Consider the following 25,793-nt stretch of genomic DNA (forward strand, 5'->3'; position numbering starts at 1 on the left):
TTGCTTCCATTCTGTTAAAATCACCTTTCTGTGCTCTATTAGATCATATGGATTTGAACAGTAGGCATTGGGGAGAGAAATACCAGACCTGAAATAATGAAAAGGAATATCCTGACCATAAATGGCGCCATTTCAGCATCCAGATAGTTATTTGCTTGCCGTGCTCTATTTGAATCTGAGAGCAACTGTTCAGAAACGCCATGCCTTTTAATTGACTTGCTTCTTGTTTTAGGACACTTAGGCAGGTGACTGAGATATAATGAATATGGCCAGCACTTAAATCAGTTTGTTAACTTTTTAACATACAGTTATGTATTATTTTAGTGTAAGGTGATCATTTTTCCCCTTCCAAATGCTATAAGTGATGGCTTAATATAGCCTTGTCCACCTTGGTGTTCTCCAGATGGTTGAATTAAGTCTCTCCAAGCGAGAGGAACAATTCCAACATCGGGAAGCAACAGGTTAAGAAGGATGGCTTAAAGTTGCTTGCATTTTCTTTGAACTTGACATACTTTGATTAGTTTCAGTGAGAAACTGTAGGTTTCTCACTGAAATAAGCTCCACTGTCATTAGTGGAACTAGACGGGCAACCATAGTAAGAAGAAGCAGAAGAGATTTGTCTCTACCTAATCTGGAACCACCCAGTGTGAATTAAGTATTAATTTTAATTTATTTCAGCATATGTAAAACTCTGTCATTTTTCTTCTTGGAATAAATCTTGGTGGTGGCGTGTTCCCACATTGGCATATGGTGGAATGTAGAAAAACACTGATATGTTCAAGACTCTTCTGCGAATAGGAATGGAGAAATTAGTTCATTCAATTTGTAATATTTTTCCTTCTTGGGTTAAGTATTGTCTGAGAGTGCACTCATAAAATCATAAGCAGATGTTGAAGCAGTTTTTGTTGTTGTTATGAATGTTCTTGGACCTCATTTTATGGAGAACACTTTGAATAACACTAAATCAAAAAGAAAAGTGTAGATCCACTAATACTGCACGTAGTTTGCTGTTTGCTGCAATTAAATTTAGCAAAGAAGATGTTACCTTTAAGACTTAACAACCTAACCACATAAGGATTGTGCAGTCATAGAAGCAGGGTGCGGTCTTATTTTAAATTCTTTAGCTTCATGCAGGAGCCAAAAATGTTTTTAAAAAACAATGGAGAAAGAGAAAAAAGAAAAGAAAAAAGAAAAGAAAAGAAAGGAAGCTTGATGTCAGATAGCCCAGCTGTTAGAGGGGCCTACTTAGATATAGCTGTCTCCTTTCTATATTTCGATACCAAACAGCTGGTTGGCAGATGTCCAGCTTCGTATACATGATATGTATAGAATCCATGCTCTTTTGAGTAAGGTAATTTAAGTATCATATCCAGGTTCTTGCCTATTCTTAGAGTCTGTCTGGGTCTGTCTGTCTATCTTATCTATTGTATCTATCAATCTGTCATCAATTTGTCTGTCTACCTACCTACCTACCTACCTACCTACCTACCTACCTATCTGGCATATATGCAGGGCTTTTTTCCTCATAGAATGTTCAGAACGGAGTTCCAGCACCTTTTTTTGGATAGAACCTTATAGGGTAGGCAAGGCGGGTTATATGACATGTGTGAGTTCCAGCACCTTTTTCTTTTACAAAAAAAGCACTGCATATATGATTACATCTTATTTTTTCTTTAATGTGTTGGAAACGAATATAGTGTACCTTTCTTGATATTGTTCCAAAATATACTGAGAAAAAATTCTGTTGCAAAACATTTATTAACTTTATATTTTGCTGAACAGACTTGTTTATTTATCTGTATTTTTTTTGGAAATTATAATACATTTACTTTGGAAAACAAATAAGAATATCACATTAAAATATTAATAGGGAATCTGATGTGGGTTTCATGCTTGGTTTTCTGATGCTGGGTTTTTTTTTGGCTTAGTTGTCTGGGAATGTTTCCCCCCCACATTTAATTTTAGACCATTTATTTTGCCTGTGGCTACTATTGCACAGTCTGCATATGGCTGTTTACATTATGTTACATGTTATTACCATATAAGTTGATGGAAAATTTAACTGAGAAAGAGGCAGAGAGCTCAAGGGAAGCCAAATCGTCATGGAAATAATTTTATACATCGTTGTAGATGACCATATACATTATTGGTCCTGATTTCAGAAACAGCTTCTAAGTCTTGGCATGGAACAAGAAAAAGCGCTGGGAACAAATGCTCCTATAACTACAAAAGTTCAGCAAATGTCAGAAATAGAAAAAGAAGAATTTGAGATCACCAAGCAACAACTGCACTGTTGTTTTAGTTTGTTGAATCGGATCCAAATATGTTTGCTCTAGGTAGACCTCTATTTTAGAGGCTATGCTATGGCCTTGTATAACAAAACAAAAAAAATGATCTTTTGGTAAATTTCTAACTCACTGATTTTCCTTTCTTTTTTATATAAGAAGGATGAGTAAAAACTGCCAACTTTTATTTAAGCTAGCCACTGTTTATTGGTATGTTCAAACCCGGGGAGCTCTTTTAGCTTAAATTCTAATGAAAAAAATTGAAGCTCATAAACTTTGGTTGGAGGTTGAGTGACTTAGACTTCCCAGAGCTTGGATGCCGTATAACTGTGGCTAGTGTACAGCTGAAAAAAGGAAGGGTGGTTGTTGTTTTTTTAATCTTTAGTATAGCAGAAAAGGGACTATGTGAGCCTGAGGTTTGTTACACCTTGTACCAATAGCACAGTTTCCTGCTACTTCTAAACCATCTCTATCTATTATTTTATTAGATCTCTTCCCCTGCCTTTATTATTTTTACCAATAACTCAAGGTGGTGAACACATCTAACCCTCCTTCCTCCTCCTGTTTTTCTCATAACAACAACCCTGTGAGATGGATTGGGCTGAGAAAGAGTGATTGGCCCAAGCTGACTCAGATGGCTTTGATGGCTAAGGAGGGACGTGAAGCTCACCGTTTCTTGCTTTCTAGTCTGCTGCCTTAACCACTAGACCAAACTCTATGGATGATTCATGACTCAAAACCAGTACATCCTTAAAAGACACTATGAACACTCTGTGTATTTTAAACAAGTAGATCTGGTTTAGGCATTGGCTAAGCCAAAATATGGCCTGTTTGACTTTTAGTTGAAGTTTTATGTTTTCATTTGTTGCAGCTTAGTATATAGGATGTTACAAGAATCCAAAGAGGGACGCGGTGGCTCAGTGGGCTAGGACGCTGAGCTTGTCAATCAAAAGGTCGGCAGTTTGACGGGTCGAATCCCGAGTGCCGCGTAACAGAGTGAGCGCCTGTTACTCATCCCAGCTACTGCCAACCTAGCAGTTTGAAAGCACGTAAAAAATGCAAGTAGAAAAATAGGGACCACTACGGTGGGAAGGTAACAGCGCTCTGTGCACCTTTGGTGTCTAGTCATGCCGGCCACATGACCACAGAGATGTCCTCGGACAAGCACTGGCTCTTCAGCTTTGAAACGGAGATGAGCACCGGCCCCTAGAGTTGGAAACGACTAGCCCGCATGTGCGGGGGAAACTTTACCTTTACCTATGAATTCAAACCACTGTGGCTAATTCAACAGATAAGGACTAAGATACAGGACTTTCTATCCAGTTATTTTGTGCAGCATATTTTATCATTGTTTGTTAACAGTCTAAATGTTGTTAGGATACTTAGAACTTAAATACAGTAATGGACAGATATCTCCGAGTTGCAAGGCTGTGGAAAGAATGGTCCATTCTCCAGCATGATAGATGCGAATGGGTTAACTCTGTCTTCCTGTCCAATTAGACTAAGTCAGTCAAACTTGCCACGCCTCTCCTGGGCCAGGATACCTCCCAGTCATGACTTAGTCTGTGCCCAGAATGATTTTGGCTCCCAGAAATCTTGCTGAATCATCTCTTCTGAGTAATTGAGCAGGTCTCTCTCTCTCTCTCTCTCTCTCTCTCTCTCTCTCTCTCTCTCTCTCTCTCTCTCTCTCTCTCTCTCTCTCTCTCTCTCTCTCTCTCTCTCTCTCGTGTGTGTGTGTGTGTGTGTGTGTGTGTGTATCTCCATATCCCCTTCGTGGATTCTTCAATTAGATAGCATTCTTTTCAGGATTGGAGTTTTGCTTTTCTCCTTCCAGATGTAACTCTAATTGGCTTGTAGCTCTAATTGAGCTCCAGCCTTCCAGAGGTCTCAACTGTTTTCACTGTTGTAAGTCTGTGGGGAAGTTTTTCTCAATTAGATAGCATTTGCTGTAGTTCTTTCAGGATCTTATCTTTCTCTCAGAAGCCCCAGGCTGTTCTTCCGCAGCACGCTAGTTGCTGCTGCCATTTTGAATTCCGGCTTACCAGCAGCTGGCCAAGAGGAGACTCTTTCTCAGAAAGCCTCCACTGCCTTTTTCAGCGTGCTGATAGCATCAGAGGCACGCGAAGACTCTCAGAACTGCCTGCCTTCTCTCCTGAAATAAGGAGGAAGGACAGGTTGCTTCTCTTTTTTACTAGTAGCAGTAGCGGTCGCCATTTTGGATGCCACGATCGCATTGCTTTTACTCTGAAAAGACTTGTGCAGCCTTCTTTGCTAGCTTCTGAGAAGGGGGGGTAGATTTCACACACACACACACCCCAAAAAACACCACAGGCTTCAAAGGTGCTTACCTTGCCTTCCAGCTCAGGGAAGTTGGTCCCTGAGCCTCTGGTCAGTTCACAGGGGTCCTTTTTCAGGCCCATCCTCTCACAATCATTGCAGAGGGTTCTGAGTTCAGATCCCTTCTGACTGTAGCACAATCATTGTTTGCCTTGCCTGAAACCTTTCAAAGTGGATGATCAAGTAAAGGAGGCTTCAACTGTAGCTCTAGGCCTCAACCTAGCTGTCTCATTGTCCATTCAAACAGAAGACGTGTGCTGGCCGTGCCATTCTTGGCCTTGCCACCACCAACTAGGACCAGTGAGCTGGCTGTTATCACCATGGTGATCCGTCACTACAGTAGACTTGGCCTGTGCTCCAAAGGTGCTTCAACTAGTCTTAAGGCCATCAGGAGCTTTGCAGGTGTGCCAGTTGTCCATTAAGTTGGGCCTGCAGCCACCATTGCCATAGAGTACTTATTGATCCCTGGGAGTGGCACACAGCCTCAGATCAGTACTCTGCTCTGTTTAAGATCCCTCTCAGCATTCCACTGAGATATCTCCAAATTGTGATGGCAGACAACACCGCACCTCAGGTTTCACATGGTGCCACCAATGCTCCTGCACAATCAAAGCATAAGTCCTCCAAAATGGAGGCTGCTGGAAAGCTCAAGGCCAAGGCCATCTCTGGCAAAAAATCCTCCAAGGCGGCAGAGAAAGAGGCCAGCAGGAGGCACCAGGCCTTAGAAAGACAATTTGCCAAGGCCCAGAAACAGGGCACGATGGGTGCTGAACAGGTCTCTTCTCCTCTGGCAGAGGACTCTGTATTTGAGCCACAGCTTGCTCCTCCCTCATCTTCCCAGAGGGTCTGGTCTCCGGAGGGGGATGATGATGACCAACCTTATCTTCCCAGGGCTGAGCAAGAGGAGATGGTTTCCTTTACCCAGGGACTAGGTATCCGACTGACGCCTCCAGTCCCCAGAGAAACGCAGTCCAGGCCCGAGGCCACCTTTATGCCCACAGCAGCCAGTCTTTGACCCTCAGAGGCGCAGGGAGTGTGGTCGCCAGAGCAGCTTCAGGCTCTGATCTCCCAGGCGGTTGCCCAGGGATTGGCCTTACAACGTCAACAGAGGTATGCACCCGAATTGGTGGCCTCAGTGACACTGCCTTATCTCCCTCAGTTGGGAGCACCAGAATATTCTGACCCTATTTTCCCCACACAGTCTCCTCACAGCGGAGTATCTTTTTCTGAGGAGTACGACCTGATGAAAATGCCCCTCTCGGAGGATGAGGATCTTACTCCGGACCCTCCTCCCTTTGTTGGTCTATTCAATCCGGCGCTTTTTAAATCTCTGCTTCATAAGGCCAGTGCTACTGCTAAGATTGGTCCTGACCAGGTTCCCCATCCTGGTCCATCCACCAGCCAAGACACAAGGCCGGTATTTTCAGAGCATGTGGTCACTGAGCGTCACATCCCCTGTCCCCCTCTCTTCCTCAACATGGTACAGAAGCAATGGGGAACACCTGACAGTTTTCCCTCTCCAGGGGGAATGGACAAGAAGCTCTTTAACGTTGACCCGACCTTGTTGGAAGTGCTAGAGGTTCCTTCTGTGGACTCCACTCTTCTCCTCCTCCATGGTGGCTGAGACCTTGAAGGCGGAGGACAGGAAATCTGAACTTTTCTTCTGCAGGATTCACCAGGCCTTAGCATGGGTGGTGAGGGCAGCCACATCCACTTCTTTCTTTGCCAGAACTTCCCTTCTCTGGCTCTGCCAACTTCAGGCCAGAGTACCCCCAGAGAAAGTCTGAATGCACCAGAACTTAGCCAAGTTAGTGGCTGCTTCGGAGTACATGGTGGACACATCTCTACATGCTGCCAGGTTCTCTTCTAGGGCTATAGCCTCCAATGTTACCACTCGCAGGTTCCTGTGGCTCAAACACTGGCAAGCAGATGTTAATTCCAAGTGGCGCTTGGCAGCTGCCCCTTACCATGGTGGTCAGCTTTTTGGGGAGGCCTTGACACCTTATTTGGTGGAGAACAAGGACAAGTGTAAGGTGATGTCTCATCTTCTTAGGCGGGCAGATAGACGGCCTACTGCATACGTCCACAGGCAATTTTTCCAGTCAGGATCAGAATCAGAGTTTGTTCAACCCTCCCATTCCTTCCCTCCCAGGTCTGACCGTCAATTTGACTGACTGAGGACCAGAGACAGACCCAGGTCACAATTCCAAGCAAAGCGGCCTTTTTGAGGCACGGGGCCGTCCCTTCAGAAAGTCTAAATGACTTCAGGGCGGTCTCCCCAATTGGTGGCAGACTGGCGTTGTTTGTTCAAAAATGGGAGGCCACCACCACAGATGCTTGGGTCCTCAACACTATCAGGAGCGGTCTGTCCCTAGAATTCATGTCTGTCCCTCCAGAGTGCTTCATTCCTTGTCCACTCAAAAATGCAGTCAGGAGGGCTCTCATGTCAGAGGCTATTCAGCACCTCCTAGAAATAATGGCCATAGAACCAGTCCTGGAGGGGCAGCTAGGAAGGGGGTTCTATTCCATTCTCTTCGTCGTTCCGAAGACATCTGGAGGATGGAGGGCAATACTCGGATCTAAAGGGGCTGAATGCTCATCTCGCATACAAGAAGTTCAAGATGCAAACACTACAGTCCATCTTGGCCAGCATCAGGAGGGGAGACTTCCTGATGTCCATTGACCTCACGGAAGCATACCTTCACATTCCTATCCTTCCAGCCCACCGGAGGTTCCTTAGGTTTTGCTACAAGACTCACCATTTCCAGTACAGAACCTTACCGTTCAGCCTTTCGTCGGCCCCAAGAGTGTTTACCAAGTACTTGGCGGCGCTGACCGTGCATTTGAGGTCCGTCCCAGTACGCATCCAATGCTATCTGGATGACATTCTCATCCAGTCCCTATTGGTCCAGGCGGCTCAATCGGACCTGGCTTTGTCTATCAAGACTCTCCAGAACCAGGGGTTCTCGGTGAATTTTCAAAAGAGCCAGACAGTTCCCTCAATGCGCCTTCTTCATTTGGGTGCTGTCATAGACACCAAACTATGCAGGGTCTATTTATCTCAGGAACATCAGGACAGCATCAGAGCCCTGGTCCCTCAGGTCCAGAGGGAGTGTGTAGTCATCCTGGCCTTTCTTTCCCAATTGTTAGGGAAGTTGGTTTCCTGCATGGGAATAGTCCCATGGGCCAGACTGCATTCCAGGGACCTGCAATGGTTCTTGCTCCCATTTCAGAGACTGGGCACCAGCTCCTCCAACCAAAGGGTAAGGGTTCCGTCTCGGACCCTAAACTCCCTCCAGTGGTGGACCTCACCAGGGGTAGCCAATGGCTCTTTGTTCCAGGAGCCTGTTCGGATCACCCTGATTACGGACGCCAGCCTGTTTGGCTGGGGGGGCACATCTGGGGTCTCAGTTGGCTCAAGGCCGGTGGTCCCAGTCCGACCTATGGCACAACATAAATTGGTTGGAGCTCAGAGCCATTCATCTGGCCCTACGCCACTTCTGCAACAGGGTGGCGAGACATGTTCTGGTCCTCACGGACAACGTGGCGGCAAAAGCCCATGTGAACCGGCAAGGTTCTGCGGCTTGGGCGACACAGGCGTCCATTGAGGACATCTGTAGGGCGGCGACATAGTCCTCGCCTTCCCCTTTCGTGAGGCATTATAAACTGGATAGGTTTGCCTCCACAGACGCCTCATTTGGCCGGAGGGTGCTGCAACAGGTAGTGCCACAGGGTGGGACACAGGCCCAGACTGATTCCCTCCCATAGGGACAGGGCAGCTTTGGTATGTCCCATTCGTGGATTCTATCATGCTGGAGAAGGGGCGTTGTCTTACCTGAACGCCTTTTCTCAGCATGATGATGGAGAATCCACATGCACCCCTTAGTGTCCGTCAGGTCCTGTGTCAGGGGTATGGGAGTCAACACATCGGACTGTCGTCATTTACTTCGCATCCTGGCCCAGGAGAGGCGTGGCAAGTTTTACTGACTTAGTCTAATTGGGCAGGAAGACAGAGTTAATCCATTCGTGGATTCTCCATCATCATGCTGAGAAAAGGCGTTCAGGTAAGACAACGCCCCATTTATTCTGATCTTTTGAAAGAAAGGAGAATTTGATTATAAACCCTGAGGCAGACATATAAATAGAACTTGATTTTCTGTGATTCTTTTTTTTAGGAAGCCAGTGTTCTTGCATGTGTAAGACTTCCACGTTGCTGCACTAATAAAACTTGCGTTGTGTGGTTTCTGTGACCTGCCATTGTAAAGAAGTCTCTGAATATACAGTTATAGATATAAGTTTCAATATACTGAAACTAAATATTAGTAAAAGACTGATAATTTACTCATGGACTAATGTAGGGAAATGTGTCTAACTGCAGGAACTTGAAGATGTGTGGACTTCAGCTGCTAGAATTGTGCAGCCAGCATGCCTGTCCACACATCTTAAGTTGTTGAGGTTAAGAAACACTGGCTTAGAGAATTTGCATAGGCCACTGTACTGTATAATCAAGGTGTCATTTTATCTCTGATCAATAGAGGGCACTCCTATAACAAACATAAACATATTTTTGCCACCTCTTAAGATTGTAGAGCTATTTTCATATTTCAGAACTGTATGCTGAATACACAAGCTTAGTTGTAGACAATGATTAATGTAGTACTCCTATTCCACCAATACACTGTAATCTGAAAAAGTCTGATTTCCTAAAAACATAGCTGAAATCAAGCAATTTAAGTCAATATTTCAGGTATCAGTATCTTCATATGGTCTTTTATATAACATCTCTCTAATTCAATCTTTTTGGTGGAACTTATCTTACAATCATAATTCTTGGAAACGTTTTTGGACTTTGTGCTTGAAGTGGAAAAAAAGTGAAACTTTGATTTTGGGTTTTGCTGATTTAGATAGGTTTGTTGTTATAGAAAGGGCTAGTTTGTATTATTATATAAAAGTAAAAGGTTATGGTTAGAGCCTATTATCTTATCTTTGTTCGGTTTGTTGAAGGTTTATGATCTTTGCAAGTGTAGAAGACTCATCAAATGATTGTCCTGGCAGACTTTTGCCTTCTAATGTCAGCTGATGGCTAACTTTATTCCCATTGCTATTTCTGCCAGTCTCTCTGCAAAGTGACTTGTCCTAAGATGATCAATATTATTACTGCCAAAGACCACCCTCTCCAAATGTATAGAACTAATTAAATTTCTTTGTATATTGAAGTGCTAGAAACTAGAATTTGGAAAGTGAAAAACATTGCTAAACTGATGTTAGAGTTCATTTTAGCAAATATTGTGGAAGTTTGCAATCTTTTTAGAGGAAAACTTTCTAAAAATTCAAGTTTCACACATGTGTTCTTCATGGTTTCTGCCTGCTGTAGTCCTTGAGTCCTTGAGGAAGTCCCTAAAATTAAGTGTCATCAGGTTGTCCTGCCCATGTTTTTACAGTGTGTGAATTCTATCGTTGTCTGAACGATGGCAGATATACTGACACAATGCATGGAGAAAGAAGGTGTTATTGATTCAAAGTCCTATAATTTAGGCTATGGTGTACAGGAACCCTTAGATGATGAAACATCTCCATTGAGTAAAGAAATACGCAGTTAGAAGAGATTCCAAATGTTATGTTGCCTTTGCCTGTTCTAATGGTATTAGGAGCAGCCTTTATAATCTTTGTCTGGCTCAACTATTTGTTGAAGATTCGATTAGGTTTCATTAACGTTACATTAATGATATCCTGAGTGGAATGATGTGTAACTTTAATGATCCGTCAGCTCGTCTAATTGATACAATATGCAGTTACCAGGTGTTTAAGACAAGAATGGTTAGAACGGTTTAGATATTACTGCACTATCTCATTTGGTCATCAGTTTCTTTCTGGGCTCTATGTAATATGCTAGCAGTAGTTTTTAAATGATCCGAAAAAGCCATATCTAATAGTTAATATTTTTCATATGATTCTGCCAGGCTTGAACATCACTTTCAGGTAATTTGTTTTCTTACAGATCCATAATGGGTATTTGTTTGGCAGGTACCAGTGACAGAGCCCTTACTCCTTTCTTGTGAGATTCAGCAAAGCCCTACCTTCTTGCATTTAAACATCTTTCAAAAATATACCGCTCAAAAAAATAAAGGGAACAGAAAATAAGACGTCCTACTATTAAATACAGTACATTGTGTTGTTTAAGTGTTCCCTTTATTTTTTTGAGCAGTATATATTGGCATAACCTTTTAGTGTTAGGTTTCTGCTATTTCAACACTGTTATTTTTACATGTCTTAGTAATGCTGAATATTTGCGTGGGTATGTATGTTGCTAATTATGAGCATTAACGTGCATGTGTATTTTATAATTGTGCTTTATTGTAAATTTATTTGATTTACTCAAACAATAAAGTAGAAATTTGGAGTGCAGTTGTCAAACAGTTGGATTCCTAGTTTGGTTTTTAAAAATGATCTCATACATCAAGCTCTTCTGAAATTTCTGGGTCAAGTCTACATCTGTTTAATTTCAAGTGGGCTGTAGAAGACTAGATTTCCTACTAGGAGCCAAGCATGAGATAAATGTGCAGTTAATCTAGTCTCTGAATACAGTTTAAAACATATGTGCAGTTCTTGTGCTTTACTAATATTAGCATTTTATAACTGTTCATTATTTTGCAGTACTTCCCAGCTTTGTGATAGCCAGGGGACTGGTAGCACCATTGCATCTCTTCCTGACCTAGGATCATTGGCTCCTGAATTTCCTACTGAGATAAAGCAATCTGACCAAGAGATTGGAAAAGCCCTACCTGAAACCAAGAGGTATGTTGATTCAATTGGACAGAAGAAAATTCTGTCCAAAATTCTATGTGAGCCCTTTTTAGGTTATCACTATTTTATGTGATGTATGGCATGAAAACAAAATGTTTTAATTAGTGAAATTAATATACTAATCAACTTATGCTACAAATTAACAAACTAACTGACTGAAATTGAAGGTGCATTTTGATGGTTTCACAAATACACTGTCTTCATTTTCCTGCTAAATTTGATGGAAAAAAATGGTTTCAACCCTGCATGCACTCAGATCAAGCAGATGGTTTGCATTTTGATATAAAATCACTGTGGATTTTCTTTTTTTCATACCAACATACATCATGCTGTTGGAGGAAGTAGTGTTATAAAAAGTGAAGAACTGTAAAAAGTGAAAATGGCTCTCTTTTAGTAAGTCTTCAAGTGAAAAGTGTCATTAAATTAGAGGCATCTTTTGGGGTAGGTAGAGCGGCATGATGTATGATGTTTGAGAAAATGTGATGTTCTTATGGTTTTCTTATATTGTAAGCTGCCTAGAATCTATTGATTCTATAAAATCAGATTCTAATGAAAATATACTTGGAAGTTTAATTTCCCCACCAATATATTCCAAATGCATCTGATGATCCTTTAAACATTTTCTCAGCATCTGTTTGTGTTTACACGAATTATTATATGAATACTCTAAGAACATATATAAATCTTGAAGCAACATTTATTTTAATATTTATTTTCCATTAAGCTCTTGAGGATTTGTAGTTAACCTTTTCTGTCTAAATACTATAATTCATCCACATTCTTGGAAGTATTTTTGTCATTCACAGGCTTTTTTATTCTGTCATTCCATCCAAGAATATGCCATTAGCATAACCCACATATTTTTGTGGCACTCTGTAGCATATTTCTTTTCACTCTGTTCCAAGCGATTTTCACATAACCTTTCTATATTTTTAGTCATCTTACAGAGAGATAATTTATCTTCCAATAGTTTTTTTCATATAGGATGCATATGTTCCCTTCCTCTGGTCATTCTACGTCTGCTCTTTTTTCTTTTATTCCTTTCCTTCCGTGTCTGTTTTCCCATTCTTCACACTATCAAATAACCTCTGTCTCACATTCAGAGTCTCCAATATTCTTCAACAATTTTCTCAACATTTGATTACGAACACTAAGTCAGAAATGCTGATAAAGACATGACGTTTAAACCATGTATTTGAAACAAGCTTCTAAGTAACTATTCAGCAATCTTTGGTCTCTGAAGAGCCTAATCACTCTTTCCGTAACCCCTCATCTCATTTCCATCAACTTATCTATCCATGTCAGATAAAAGAATAATAACCATTTCCATATTGCATTCATTCCCCAAAACTCATCTTGTCAGATCCTGTCAGAAGCGTGGAGGGAGCAGTAAGGGGATATAGGAAGGGGAGATGACAGGATGAGAGGAATCAGAGGTGCCAGCCTGGAACAAAGCCTGGCAGATCCAAGGACATAAGTGAGAGAACGGAATGCAAATGCCAACTAAAAGGTGCCAAACGTTAGGGTTGTTACCAAAACACCTAGTTTGAATACCATTGGACATTTACGAAAAGCCCAAGGGAGGAGGGTCCAGAAGGGAAAAGCACTGGTTTTACATGAGAATATTCAGATCTGGCTTTGCTTATGCTGTAACCACTTGGCTTTAGTAAAAGTATGCCTTTTGCTACAAACTGAGTTGAAGGTCTTTCTTTTCAAAATGCCCAAGCTGGGACAGGCCTGACACATCCCTACTTCTTTCATTAGCACCACTCCACAGCTATAGTAACATATGGCTATGACTAACCTATGAGCTAGGAATTACTACTTATAGTTTTTGACAGACAGTTTAGCTTTTTCATTCAATTTTAAACTTCCATGCATGTGTTCACCAAGTCAGCTCGACAAGATCAGACCATATTCATTCAGATTTATTCCATCCTTTCCTTTCAGTTTCACAGATGCATATCGTATCTATTTTTAAAAAGATTTCATTCATTAATGGATGCTCCTTACCACATACTCCTCTTAGATTACAAGCCCATATGCCATTGACGCCAACAAATGACCCGTGAACACTAACCTTCCACTGCCCATTATGGCTCTAGTAGTTCATCAAGGTTTCGCGTAATGCTTTTTAGTGAGAGAAAGGGTAGATTAGATTGCCAGCTGTTCCCCCACATAGCATTATAAAAATTACAATACTAGTCAGTTTGGGCTTATTTTGGCAGAATGCCACGTCCACCCTAATCTCAGTTTTATGCTGTTCTATTTCAGCCAGACACACTATTCTGAAGACTGCTTTTCAGGGCAACATGCTACTGTTTTACATCCCAAAATTGGGAGATTCTATAGAGTACTTACACATTCAGAATACTATTTCCCTTTAACAATAAGAATTAAAAACAGCTGAAGGTCATAGGACATATCTCATTGGTAGTCCATACATTACATACATAATTTATAATATCTGATTTGAATTTACAACTATTGTTGTTTGGTATTGATTTTATAATACTGGGTTGCTGTAGTATGGAGAATTTATTATTTAGCAACATTGCTAAACTAAACCAAGATTTCTTTTTAAAAACAAAATATATCCTTTTAGTATACTCAGAAAAATGCTGTACATAATATTTGTGCTAATATGCTGCTACATATATTAGAAGTAATAACTTGGCAAACTAAAACATTTTTATTTACATGGGAATATGCCCACAACATAACATACAATTTTAAGAAAAAGGTTTTGCAGTCTTTGGGGAATTCTTGTATGTATGTTTGTATGTATTATGTATGTCCCACCTTTGGGGAAAAACATGCCAACATTCCTAAAAATCTGAAAGTGGATTAATGCTTTTTCACAGGACTGTAGATTATCTGAAATCTGAGTTCACCTCATAGGACTTCCAACCTCCTCAAATCTCTTAGCAAAGACTGAAGAACAGATATGACCGGCATCAATGTGCTCTTTATATTGTACCTCATTAGATATAAAGGTAAAGGTTCCCCCGCACATGCGTGCTAGTCGTTTCCAACTCTAGGGGCCGGTGCTCATCTCCGTTTCAAAGCCAAAGAGCCAGCGTTTGTCCGAGGATGACTCCGTGGTCATGTGGCCGGCATGACTAGATGCCAAAGGCGCACGGAACGCTGTTACCTTCCCACCGTAGTGGTCCCTATTTTTCTACTTGCATTTTTACGTGCTTTCGAACTGCTAGGTTGGCAGAAGCTAGGACAAGTAACAGGTGCTCACTCTGCTATGCGGCACTCGGGATTCGACCTGCCAAACTGCCGATCTTCTGATCGATAAGCTCAGCATCCTAACCCACTGAGCCACTGTGTCCCTTCATTAGATATAGAAATGATTATTCAGTTCATTTGAATGAACGTTTTAACTGTGTTTCTGGAATTATTGAAACCTGCTATGAATCCTGTTCTGTTGAAATATTGTCTAATTTTCAATCAGATGGCTGCATTTTACTTTGCATGTAACCTTCCCGTTCCCTCCCCAGCTGAAATGAGACACAGGCTCACATAGATATCAGGTGCAAAAAAAGAGCAGCTGCTGTATGTGGCTTTATACTCTCATATTTTTGTTCATGAAAAGGTCATGGTATGGGATTGAGCTAATTGAGCTAATTGAGCCACACCTTCCCAGGGGACCATGTTGTCTTCCGCCCAATTGTTCAGGTTAGCAGCTTAGGGCAACTGTCCTGAATTCCAAAGAAATATATTCATTTAACACGCATCAATTAACAGAAAAGGATCAGCGAATAAAAACGGGAGGAAAGGAGGGATAAGAAAACTACTTACGTGATGCTTACTACATGAAACATGCCTAGAACTATCCTTGCAAATGCATCGCCAAAGAACCAGCCCATCAGTGGTTTCTTCTTGGCATTATGCCTAATGTTGCACATGATCAGGAAAACACACCACATCATTACAGGAACTTTGTAATTGATTGCGAGTGTAGCTTTTTAATGAGAATTGATTAGTAAACCCGTAAGCTCAGTTTGTTTTGTCACCCTATTTGTTTTTTTTCTGACAGTATTGTTCAGTATTATTTTTTCTTTGTGATTCAAAACATTGAAGCTAGAGTGAGCAAGTGGTAGAATTTTAACACCCATGTTTTTTGTAAATAGTTCCAGCCCTAAGATTAAAGAAATTCTCTGTATTGAGTTATTGTGTTATGAAATACCAAATTTTAAAATCATGATTTGCTGTTCCTACCTGTATGTGCATGTTCTGAAAAAGGCAGACCTATAGGAGGATATTGAGACTGAAAACAGTCCTTCATCAATTGATGGATTATGAAGGTTACAAGTTGGTAGAGGCTCCTAATAAAATTCAGAAGAATTTGTTTCAGAGTATGTGCAGGATTGGTAAGAACATTATTATGAATGCTTCTTAAAAGACATGAGAAAAGTGTTTAGACAAGCTTTTCAATGTGATGTTCTCTATAGTTGTTGGGATTTTAATTCCCAGCATATAGTCTTATCACATCGGAAGGATGAAATGTTGGGAAAGTCTGAACAAGGAAAATATTAATGAACAGTGATACAAAATAAATGTTTTAAGTGCTATTGGATATACTTAAGGATTCAAAGGATTTGATTGAAATAATGCAAAAGCATTCTATTTTTTCTCCACTTTATTCAAACTAATAGCAAAAGAAGTGATTTCCAACTAAATTTTGCAAATATGATTTATAGCTTCTGATTGCTGTTCATACCAATGCAAAAAATAGTCTCCCTCCCTTGCTGATAAAACATGGTTCAAAAGTACAGTGAGCATTTATATGAACCCCCACCTTTCATCCCTAGTTAAATGTAAGCACGAATAGGTACAAATTATTATACAATTTTGGCATATCTGTAGTCTGTTGTAATCCTACCTCTGCCTACTCCTAGTTATACAGTTAAGGAAGGGTTTATAGTTATTAATGGCGAGATTTCCCCTTTCTCTGATTCAGTCAGATGGCTTTGTTCTGGTTTATGAGAACCTTTGACGAGTAAAACTTTTGATCTTTTATCTTCTGTCATCTAGCTCTACCAAGGCTTATCTGCAATAAATAAATTAAGTCCCACCGATCCTCTTCGTCCTCATACTTTCCTTTAGATACTTCTCTTAAACACTTCACAGACTTTGGGCTATTCTCTAATAAGCAAGCCTTTAGCGGTAAAGGTAAAATACAAGTTCTATTTCCAAGCTTAAGTAGGAAAAATAAAATACAATGATAAAAGATATATGTGCTGAATACAAATAATCAGTGTTATCTGCTTTTATACAGTATCCTGATTTGTTCAGTATAACGGATTCTTGCTGAACTAACTTGTCTTATCAGTTCTACTAAGATCTTAGAGCGCAGGAAGAAATAGAACGGTCTGTGATTCAGATTCCAGTAGGCTGTTCTTTCAAATAGGGATTTTAAATATCTAAACCTAACAAGGGGCATACAATCAAATATAACAACAGCAATATTTTCGATAACTGGGCACCACATATACACATCCTCTGATGATATGGCAAATGATGGAGCCTTTAGCAGTGAAAAGTTTCATAATCCATTTTAGGATCACTAGCCATTCTTTTTGAATTAAAATAAAAACTCCATTCTCAACTGCTGTTAGACCTGTTCAAGTCCACGTTATTAGTTTTAGCTGTCAGGCATCATCTCCATTTCTAAGCTGCTTCTTCCCAGATTTCTCCAGGGTGTTTCTAAGACGGGGTAGGCAACCTTGGCTCTTTTATGACTCATGGACTTCAACTCCCAGAATTCCTGAGCCAGCATGGCTGGCTCAGGAATTCTGGGAGTTGAAGTCCACGAGTCATAAAAGAGCCAAGGTTGCCTACCCCTGTTCTAAGACCTCCCTTCTCTGCCATCTTACCTCTCTACCACTCCTCTTTCTCTAGTAACAACTATTTCTCATCAGAATATAAAACTAATATTTCTTATCAGTGGTTTACTAGCCAAGCGAGCACAAAGTGTTTTGTTTGGATATTTGCATAGAGACATGGATTGATGAAGACCCATTGAGAAGCTACAGCTGAGATCGGATTGATAGCAAAGAGTAGTTTAAAGAGCATCTGAACTTTGAAAATCTGACTCAGACAAGGAGCTCAGAGAAACAAATAAACAGTTATTTAAAACATCACGAGATGCTAAATAAAAACAGTGGAGAAAGAGGTGAAATATGCTGACCATGGTAAGATCTACCTAGTCCTTCAAGGCAAAGAGGCCTTTTAATAATCAGGAGAGGCCCATCCTTTCTGATGTTTTAAAATTTGAATAGTAGAACAAGATGAGAAATAAATCACCAAACAGAAAGAAATATTGCAATGTACCAGCAAATGGAGTTCATGAAGTCCCTTGCGGCATTTTTACACTGACTTTGTTACTTTCAGTTGCTGACAAAAAAGGCTGTTTAAGCACCTTGTCTCCCAAATTTCCCTGGATCTATTTGCGTAAACGCATGGAGGACTGAGATGTTTCTATGGTTTTCTGTAAAAGGGATCCGTTGCCAGCTGTATTAATATGTATTGAACCCTTGGTTCTTCTCTTCTTTGTGATATAAATGTGTTGCAAAGCAAGGTTATCTAGGTTTCAGTAGAAAGCAAACGTGTCAGTGGAAGTGCACCATTGAATGAAGGAAGTTATATTTTGTACTCCTAAATTGCTAGCAATAACAAAATTCTGACTGTTTTTATGAGAGAAAATAGGCAAGAATCTCAGTATTCCTACTGGGGCTTTTCTGTAGGGCAAAAGTATCCAATAACATTTATTCTTGTACATTCTCAGGAAAAGCAAATACATTATTATTTAATGACTGTTTGCCATTGTGATCAAGCTTGTCCTGAAAAATGTTCTAGAGTTCCAAGAAAAATGTGATTTTATGCCAAGTAAACATTATGAATCACATACCAACTATATGTTTTACATTTAGATCTCATAAAGTTTCCTATGTGAAAAGGGTAACGTTTCTAAACCATTTATATTCTACAAAGAAGATCCTTATCACAGTTCACTGTAACATTTTAAGCAATGAACTTTAAATATGGATTGGAAGAAGCAATTCCACCTAATGTTTATATAGTAATGAATATTACACTGCTTTGTTTCTGTTCAGAATATCTATATATCTCTATCTCTGTCTGTCTATCTATCTGTCTGTCTGTCTGACTGTCTGTCTGTCTGTCTGTCTGTCTATCTATCTATCTATCTATCTATCTATCTATCTATCTATCTATCTATCATCTTTCTATCTTTAAAATGCTGCTAATGGCTTTCTTCAACCTGGAAACCCCTGCGGTATGTTAACTTTAGCCCGTTTTCCCAAACCAGCACTGCAGTTGTTGGGAATTCTGGGAGTTGGTGCATACCTCTGGGGATATCCCAGTTGAAGAATATTGAAATATAAAATGTGAATCGCATTGTATTGAGTAGACAATCTTGCCTGAGAGCTTGATTCACTTGTATGTAGATACCACCCATAAGTACAGAATTGCACTGATTGAATAATTAAATCCCAGTTTTATCTTTCACTACAGTTTAAATATAGGGACGCAGTGGCTCAGTGGATTAGGACGCTGAGCTTGTCGATCAAATGGTCAGCAGTTTGGCGGCTCGAATCCCGAGTGCCATGTAACAGAATGAGCGCCTGTTACTCGTCCCAGCTTCTGCCAACCTAGCAGTTCAAAAGCACGTAAAAAATGCAAGTAGAAAAATAGGGACCACTACGGTGGGAAGGTAACAGCGTTCCGTGGTCTTTTGGCATCTAGTCATGCCAGCCACATGACCACGGAGGCGTCCTCGGACAAGGGCTGGCTCTTCAGCTTTGAAACGGAGATGAGCACCGGCCCCTAGAGTTGGAAACGACTAGCACGCATGTGCGGGGGAACCTTTACTTTTACCTTACAGTGTAAATAACTCTTTCTAACTTTGTGAGAATTGGGCTTTGTTTGTTTTCATATGCCCTTGAGAGTTGATTCAAAGAACATAGGTAAAAGGAATTGTAAAAAGGAAATTCGTCTATTGTAAGTATATTAACAATGGGAAACTATTCAGTGGCAGGAAACTATTTCAACCAGATCAAATGACCCCTTTTTAATTTGATGTTTTGGAGGACTGAGCATTGGGGAGGTGAATTGGAAAGTTGTGTATAGACAGGTATGGCCTGCTTTGCACTTTGTGCTAAACTATTATGAAATTTACTTTTTTTGATTTGGCATGATGTGTGAAGCCACCCATGATTGCTTAGTGTTAAATGAAGTCATTTTCAATGACTAAGGTTGAAAGTTCTGATTTAGCATTATTTGTGATGTATATTTAATCCATAAATAAACCAAAATTAGCACCAAGTTGTATGGGTTGGATATTATTATTATGGTGGGTCAAATAGTCAGCTAGTTGTTTGGACTGGATTTGGCATTTTTATCCACCTATCAAATTTTTCCCAAGGACCTGGAATAGATAGGTGATGGTATTCAAGGTATCACCTCAGGATATAAGCTCTTCAGAGTAAAACTGCCTTTTCAGTTGACTGATGGTGATTTTTATCAATGCCTATGATGCTCAAATGGTTGTCGAGATGTTTTGGGGTTGCCAAGGCACCTATCACTATTGGTACTATCTCTGGTTTCTTTTGCCATAGTTTTTCTACTTCTGTTTCCAACTCTCTGTATTTTGTGATATTCTCGAGTTCTGCTTTAGTTTAAAGTAGTCTTTAAAGTAGTCTGCTTTAGTTATATTACTTTATGTGCATCATTGCATGTAGAATGTGAAATAAGAATTGTATGTTGTTCCTAAAACAAAAAAATAATCAGTAAGTCAAGAAATGGATTTAAATTTATCATTGTTCTTATCACTCCTACAGAATCTTTTCCTTGAAGAGTATGATCTCGGAATTAAAAGTGGTATTACAGATAGAAATTGCTTTGTTTATTCCGGTGTAATCATTGTTTTCTTAAGGGTGTGTGCAAACCTCCAACTGATCTTTAAGTTAAGGATAGCTCTAGGACCTACGTGCAGGTAGTTTAGTGACCATTTAGTGACCATTTGAAGTTACAAAGAAACTGAAAAAAATGACTTATGATTGCTTTTCACACTACACGACTGTTGCAGCATCCCCACGGTCACCTGATCAAAATTCATGTGCTTGTCAACTGACTCATATTTATGACAGTTGCAGTGTCCCGGGGTCATGTGACCAACCACCTTTTGAGGCCTTCTGACAAGCAAATCCAGATTCACTTAACAAACGTGTTGCTAACTCAACAACTGCAATAGTTCACTTAACAACTTTAGCAAGAAAGGTCATCAAATGGGGCAAAATTCACAACTGTCTTGTTTAGCAACATAAATTTTGGGTTCAGTTTTGGTCGTAACCCAAGGACGACCTGTACGTAAGCACAGATAATGCTTGTTTCTTTCTCCCTGTACATTCAGCCAGTATTAGGCACAGTGGGTGATGTATCCTGTCGTATCTTGTTTCATGCCATGAAAAAAGCCATAATTTTGTTCATCATTCAATAAACAGTCATGCTAATTTATAAGTTCCAAACTAAATTTGTGTCCCAAACAACAAAACAGCTTTTCCTGAAAAAATGTTGTTCCATGGGAAATGCCAATAGTCTTGGCAATTAATGCTACAGACAATACAGAAGAATGGATTTTAATTGTCAAAAGTTTTTTTTAAAAAAGGGGGATGATGTCAGTCAAAAATCACATTTTTAAAAAAAGGAATTGAACTATCATACCCTTTTAAAATATTGGATCTTGTAGAATTAGGAAAAGCCTTCAGCAACTAGCATGGTTCAGACTAGATGAGTTGGGATATTTCTGAAGGGTATCAGATTAGGGAAGGCTAATCTGTATTGTATTCAAGAGCTCTTTTGGGAAACTTAAAGTAAAGGTAAATGTAAAGGTGCTAGTCGTTTCCAACTCTAGGGGCCGGTGCTCATCTCAATTTCAAAGCCGAAGAGCCAGCGCTTGTCCGAGGACACCTCAGTGGTCATGTGGCCGGCATGACTAGACGCCAAAGGTGCACGGAACACTGTTAAATTTCCACCGTAGTGGTCCCTATTTTTCTACTTGCATTTTTTACGTGCTTTTGAACTGCTAGGTTAGCAGAAGCTGGGACGAGTAACAGGCACTCACTCTGCTATGCGGCACTCAGGATTCGAGCCGCCAAACTGCCGACCATTTGATCAACAAGCTCAGCATCCTAACCCACTGGGCCACTGCGTCCCTTTGGGAAACTTGCTTATGTTTAATTCCTTTTCCTCTTCCGTGCCTCCCATTGTTCTATTCATAACAGAAAGAAAAAAAAATTCAGATATTTTGAACAGATACATGTCTTGAACATCAAAGTGAAGCTAGTGAGATATTTAAACCACACATGGCTAGAGTAACCCATTATTGACTTTAAGATACCTTTTATCTTAAATCTTATTGCTAGCCTCAAGCCATAGGAAGCTCCTATGTGTGTCTTTTTGTCTCATTTTGGTGGTGGTGGTTGTTTTGCTTGTGTAACCTTATTATTTAAGTTATAGTATTTTCTACATGGCTCTGTTTGTAATTTTCTTTTCTGTTCTTTTTATACTAAAATACATTTAAAAGATAAGATGGAATGGTATGCTGTTTTTTAATTAGCTGATCTAGGAATCTTCATCTGGAGGCATGATAAATCAAATATTTTAACCTCACTATTGATCATAATATGGAAAGGAAAGATAGGAATGGTATAAAGGAATGGCATAAATCCCAATAAATCCCATTCTGTAGATCTCACCAACATAGTCCTTTTTAATTTGAAGGTATCCTATTTTTTTCAGGGATGAGATATGTTTGTTTTAAAACATAGATTTGGGTTAGGCTTAGGTCTGGCACTGTTTCAGCTAATTTTGTTTTGATAGATCATTATGTTCAAATATTTAAAAATTTGCTACAGTGAAAATAGACACCGTTGTTATTTGATATTAAAGATAAAAGGTTTAAACTAAACCTTTTCTCTACAGAAAGATGGTTTATCATAAAATATTAATAGTGTCAAACCACTGATCATGATTGGATAACAAAAATTGTTGCTTAGTGAATTATCCTGGGATTTGCACAAGATTGCTCTATAGAGATGTAAAGTAGTCTCTGAACCGTTGAAGAAATACTCAAAATCAACTTAAAGCTATCAGTTAAATGTGAATATAGAAAATGAGAGCTGTAGTCTACTTGCACATACTGTAGTGGATCAGAGAACTGGTGAGATGTGGTAGTGACTTTATAAAGAGGTGTCTTTTATGTATATAACTCAAAATTTTCTTAAGGATGTAAATAAAACAAGCAACTGGATTTTAAATGCAAAACATTATTGAACATCAAGGTACATGTGAATTGGATTTCCTTGTTATTTCTTGTCTCTGAACAATGCCCAATTTGTCCAGTTTGTGAACTAAATTTACACATTGCAAGCATCTATAACACAGATGAAAAGGGAATATTTTATACACCATACTTTCTAGTATCATGATGTCATATATAAAGGTGAATATGTGATAGTGAAATATGACTATATTGAATCTGCTGAATTCATCTGGGTTTTCAAGTAACTGGTAATGGTTTATGATAAGTTTCTCAACAAACAAATTATAAAATCTGAGTTGACATTTGGTGCCCCCTTTGCACGTGTGATTCAGTTTATTGTCCACCAATTGAGAAACATCTTTGGTGAAACAGAAGTAGATGATTAGTTGCACATTCTAAGATAGCAATTTTATGGATTTATATTCAGGTCCTTAGGAGACCATTAATGCAGTCTGATTTCATGTACCTATTCTGTTAAAAACTTTGATCATACAGTACAGAATATTATATTTGTCTTCCATGAAATAAGAAACATAACTCAAGATTGAACAAAGTCTTTCCTGAAACAGAGCTTTATTAATTTTAATATTTCAGCTGCTATGCCCATACTGTTTAAACAAAAATTCCTTGTATGGGTATATTTGCTTTGTGACACTAGACTTATTTCCTTAAACCGTAAAAAGATGAACAATCCTACCTGAATATCTACACACAGTTCTTTTTATAAGTACTTTTACTTGGAGCTAGGCAACCTGTGCCTGCTTTGTTATCGGTTCAGATGTTTCCTTACCTTAGCAGAGAAAGAGTCAGCAAAATAGCAGTGGTATCAGGAGCAATTTCTGACTTCCTATTGGCTTCCCCAATGAGTTTCCATATGGGAATCTGGCAGAGAGCCTCAGAAATCTCCCCTCTGGACAAATTATGTAAGTTAGCTCATTTGAGATACTTTAATTCAAAAATTGTTTCCCTAGGATGGACTATTTCACCCAATTAACTATCATGAGTTTTAATAGTATATAGATGTGCTTATCGGACAGACAGATACCTCAGGACCTAGGCAGCTCCTTAAATATCCAGACTATGTGCCACATAGACTTTATAGGCTATAAATATATCCAGAAAAAACTGTACCAGTCATAGAGTAAGACTGTCAACATGGGCATAGCAAAGCATGCCCATCCCTGCCCACAGTGCTGCATCTGGACCAGTTTTTGAAAGGTCTTCAAAAACAATCCCTTCTAGGATACATTTCCGTATTTGAACTGTGTGGTGGCAGAGATGAATGACTATTGGAAGGGCCTCTCAATCCAAGACAGGGCACAGTTGTTGGACCAGATGAAGCTGCACAAAAATCCACTTGTCCACAACTTACTCAAAGTGCTAATGAACAGGAGCTATAAGTCCAAGGAGGCCCTCGGAGATAATTCTTCCCATCCAGGCACACACAACTTCCGGAACCTGGGACAGAATTTCACTGGCTTTATCAGCTGGCATTGGGTTGAAAAATATGAATTCCAAACCAGCAAATGGCTTCACTTAGCAGTTTTATGTAGATGTTGAATAGATGCTATGCTTTGGGAATCTTTGAAATGTATTGTTATAAATGTATTATAACAAAATCTCATGAGACTTCTATCTCTCTTCTGTCACCACTCTGATCCAAGTTTCTAATGATTTAGTTTCCAGTTTCAGTTTGAGAGAACTGGATGGTTAACAGATGACTTAGCTCTGATTTCCTTCTGCCCTGCCATATTCTTTCTGTTTGCATTCCCAAGAATGCTTTGGGCCCAGCAGCATCCTAAAGAAGGAATAATAGAAAATGGAGTAGCTGAAAGCCAAACTTCTACTTTAAAGTTTTTAAAAAGTTAAGAATTCTCTTTTGACAGTTGGAAAGTATATGAAGCCCTAGTTGATATCAGTGGTTCTATTGCAAAACTACTGATTGTAACTAACTCCTCCTTTGGGCTGAAAAATCTAAACCAGCCTTGATAGTACATGGTGAACCGTGGGATTAATGCTCCTCAGAAATTTCTCCTAGATCCCCTGACTATGACCTGCATTGTAGAATAGGTTGAGCCCGCTGCACAGTGTACCTAATCTTTGCTACCTTGAAGTATTAGAAAATCAATTGCATTTATGGTGCCTTTAGATAAGTCCATAGGGCAGTATTTTCTATTCCCAGCCACAAAGCCAGTTCCACAATGTAATACAGATAGTAATCAACGTACACCCATTTGTTTAACTACTATTCGAAGTTACAACAGCCTTGAAAAAAGTGACTTGCGAATGGTCCTTGCACTTACAACTATCATAGCATATCCAGAGTCCCAGGATCAGAATTTGGGCATTTGGCAACTAATATGTATTCACAACAGTTGCAGCAAGCCAAGATCAGGTAATCACTATTTCCAGCCTTACCAGACAGTTTCCAATAAACATAGTCAATGGGGGAAGCCAGAATCACGAACGTGTGATTCCCTTATCATTTGTGTTAACAATTCATTTCAGTGACTTGCTTAACAACCATAGCAAAAAAGCTTGTAAAATTGGGTGCAACTCACTTAATAACCGACTTGCTGACTAGTGTGGTTCCAATTGTGGTTGTAAATTGAGGACCACCTGTATAGTTCATACATATTTGCTGTGGTTGGTGGATTTGTGATCTGTAATAAAAATGTGCAGTTATACATAGGAACAATAACCAAAGAATCCCATTCTTCAGGAAGTGTAGCTATTTTCTTAATACCCTCAACCATCACTGCCTCTTGACTGTCCAGCTAATGCACTAATTGGTACATTGGCTGAATTTACCCACAAATGTCTTTGACACTGCCTTTCTTCATCCTGCTTTGTCCTGTCATCTTGCCTTTAAGGAAATATGTTTACTAATATATTTATCTACAGCAGTTTCCTGTTGCCTTGTTTGTCTTAGCTCTTCTGTGACATTCCCCCTACTTCTCCAGTGGAAGATTCCATTTCTGTGAGAGGGATGGGGTCTTTTGTTTGAAGAA

At 39.7% G+C, this 25,793-nt stretch overlaps 1 protein-coding gene across 3 annotated transcripts in view; it reads left to right on the plus strand.

Moving 5' to 3' along the window:
- The window catches only part of TACC2 (transforming acidic coiled-coil containing protein 2), a 163,397-nt gene that overhangs the window by 62,615 nt on the left and 74,989 nt on the right, over positions 1 to 25,793 (plus strand). For all 3 annotated transcript variants that reach the window (XM_083364493.1, XM_083364491.1, XM_083364492.1), the window contains one exon: positions 11,277 to 11,417. In XM_083364493.1, the coding sequence (XP_083220619.1) occupies positions 11,277 to 11,417 (141 nt within the window). The remainder of the gene's footprint in view (positions 1 to 11,276; positions 11,418 to 25,793) is intronic.

The sequence above is a fragment of the Vipera ursinii genome (genome assembly GCF_947247035.1).
Source record: "Vipera ursinii genome assembly, chromosome: 5".
Classification (NCBI taxonomy): domain Eukaryota; kingdom Metazoa; phylum Chordata; class Lepidosauria; order Squamata; family Viperidae; genus Vipera; species Vipera ursinii.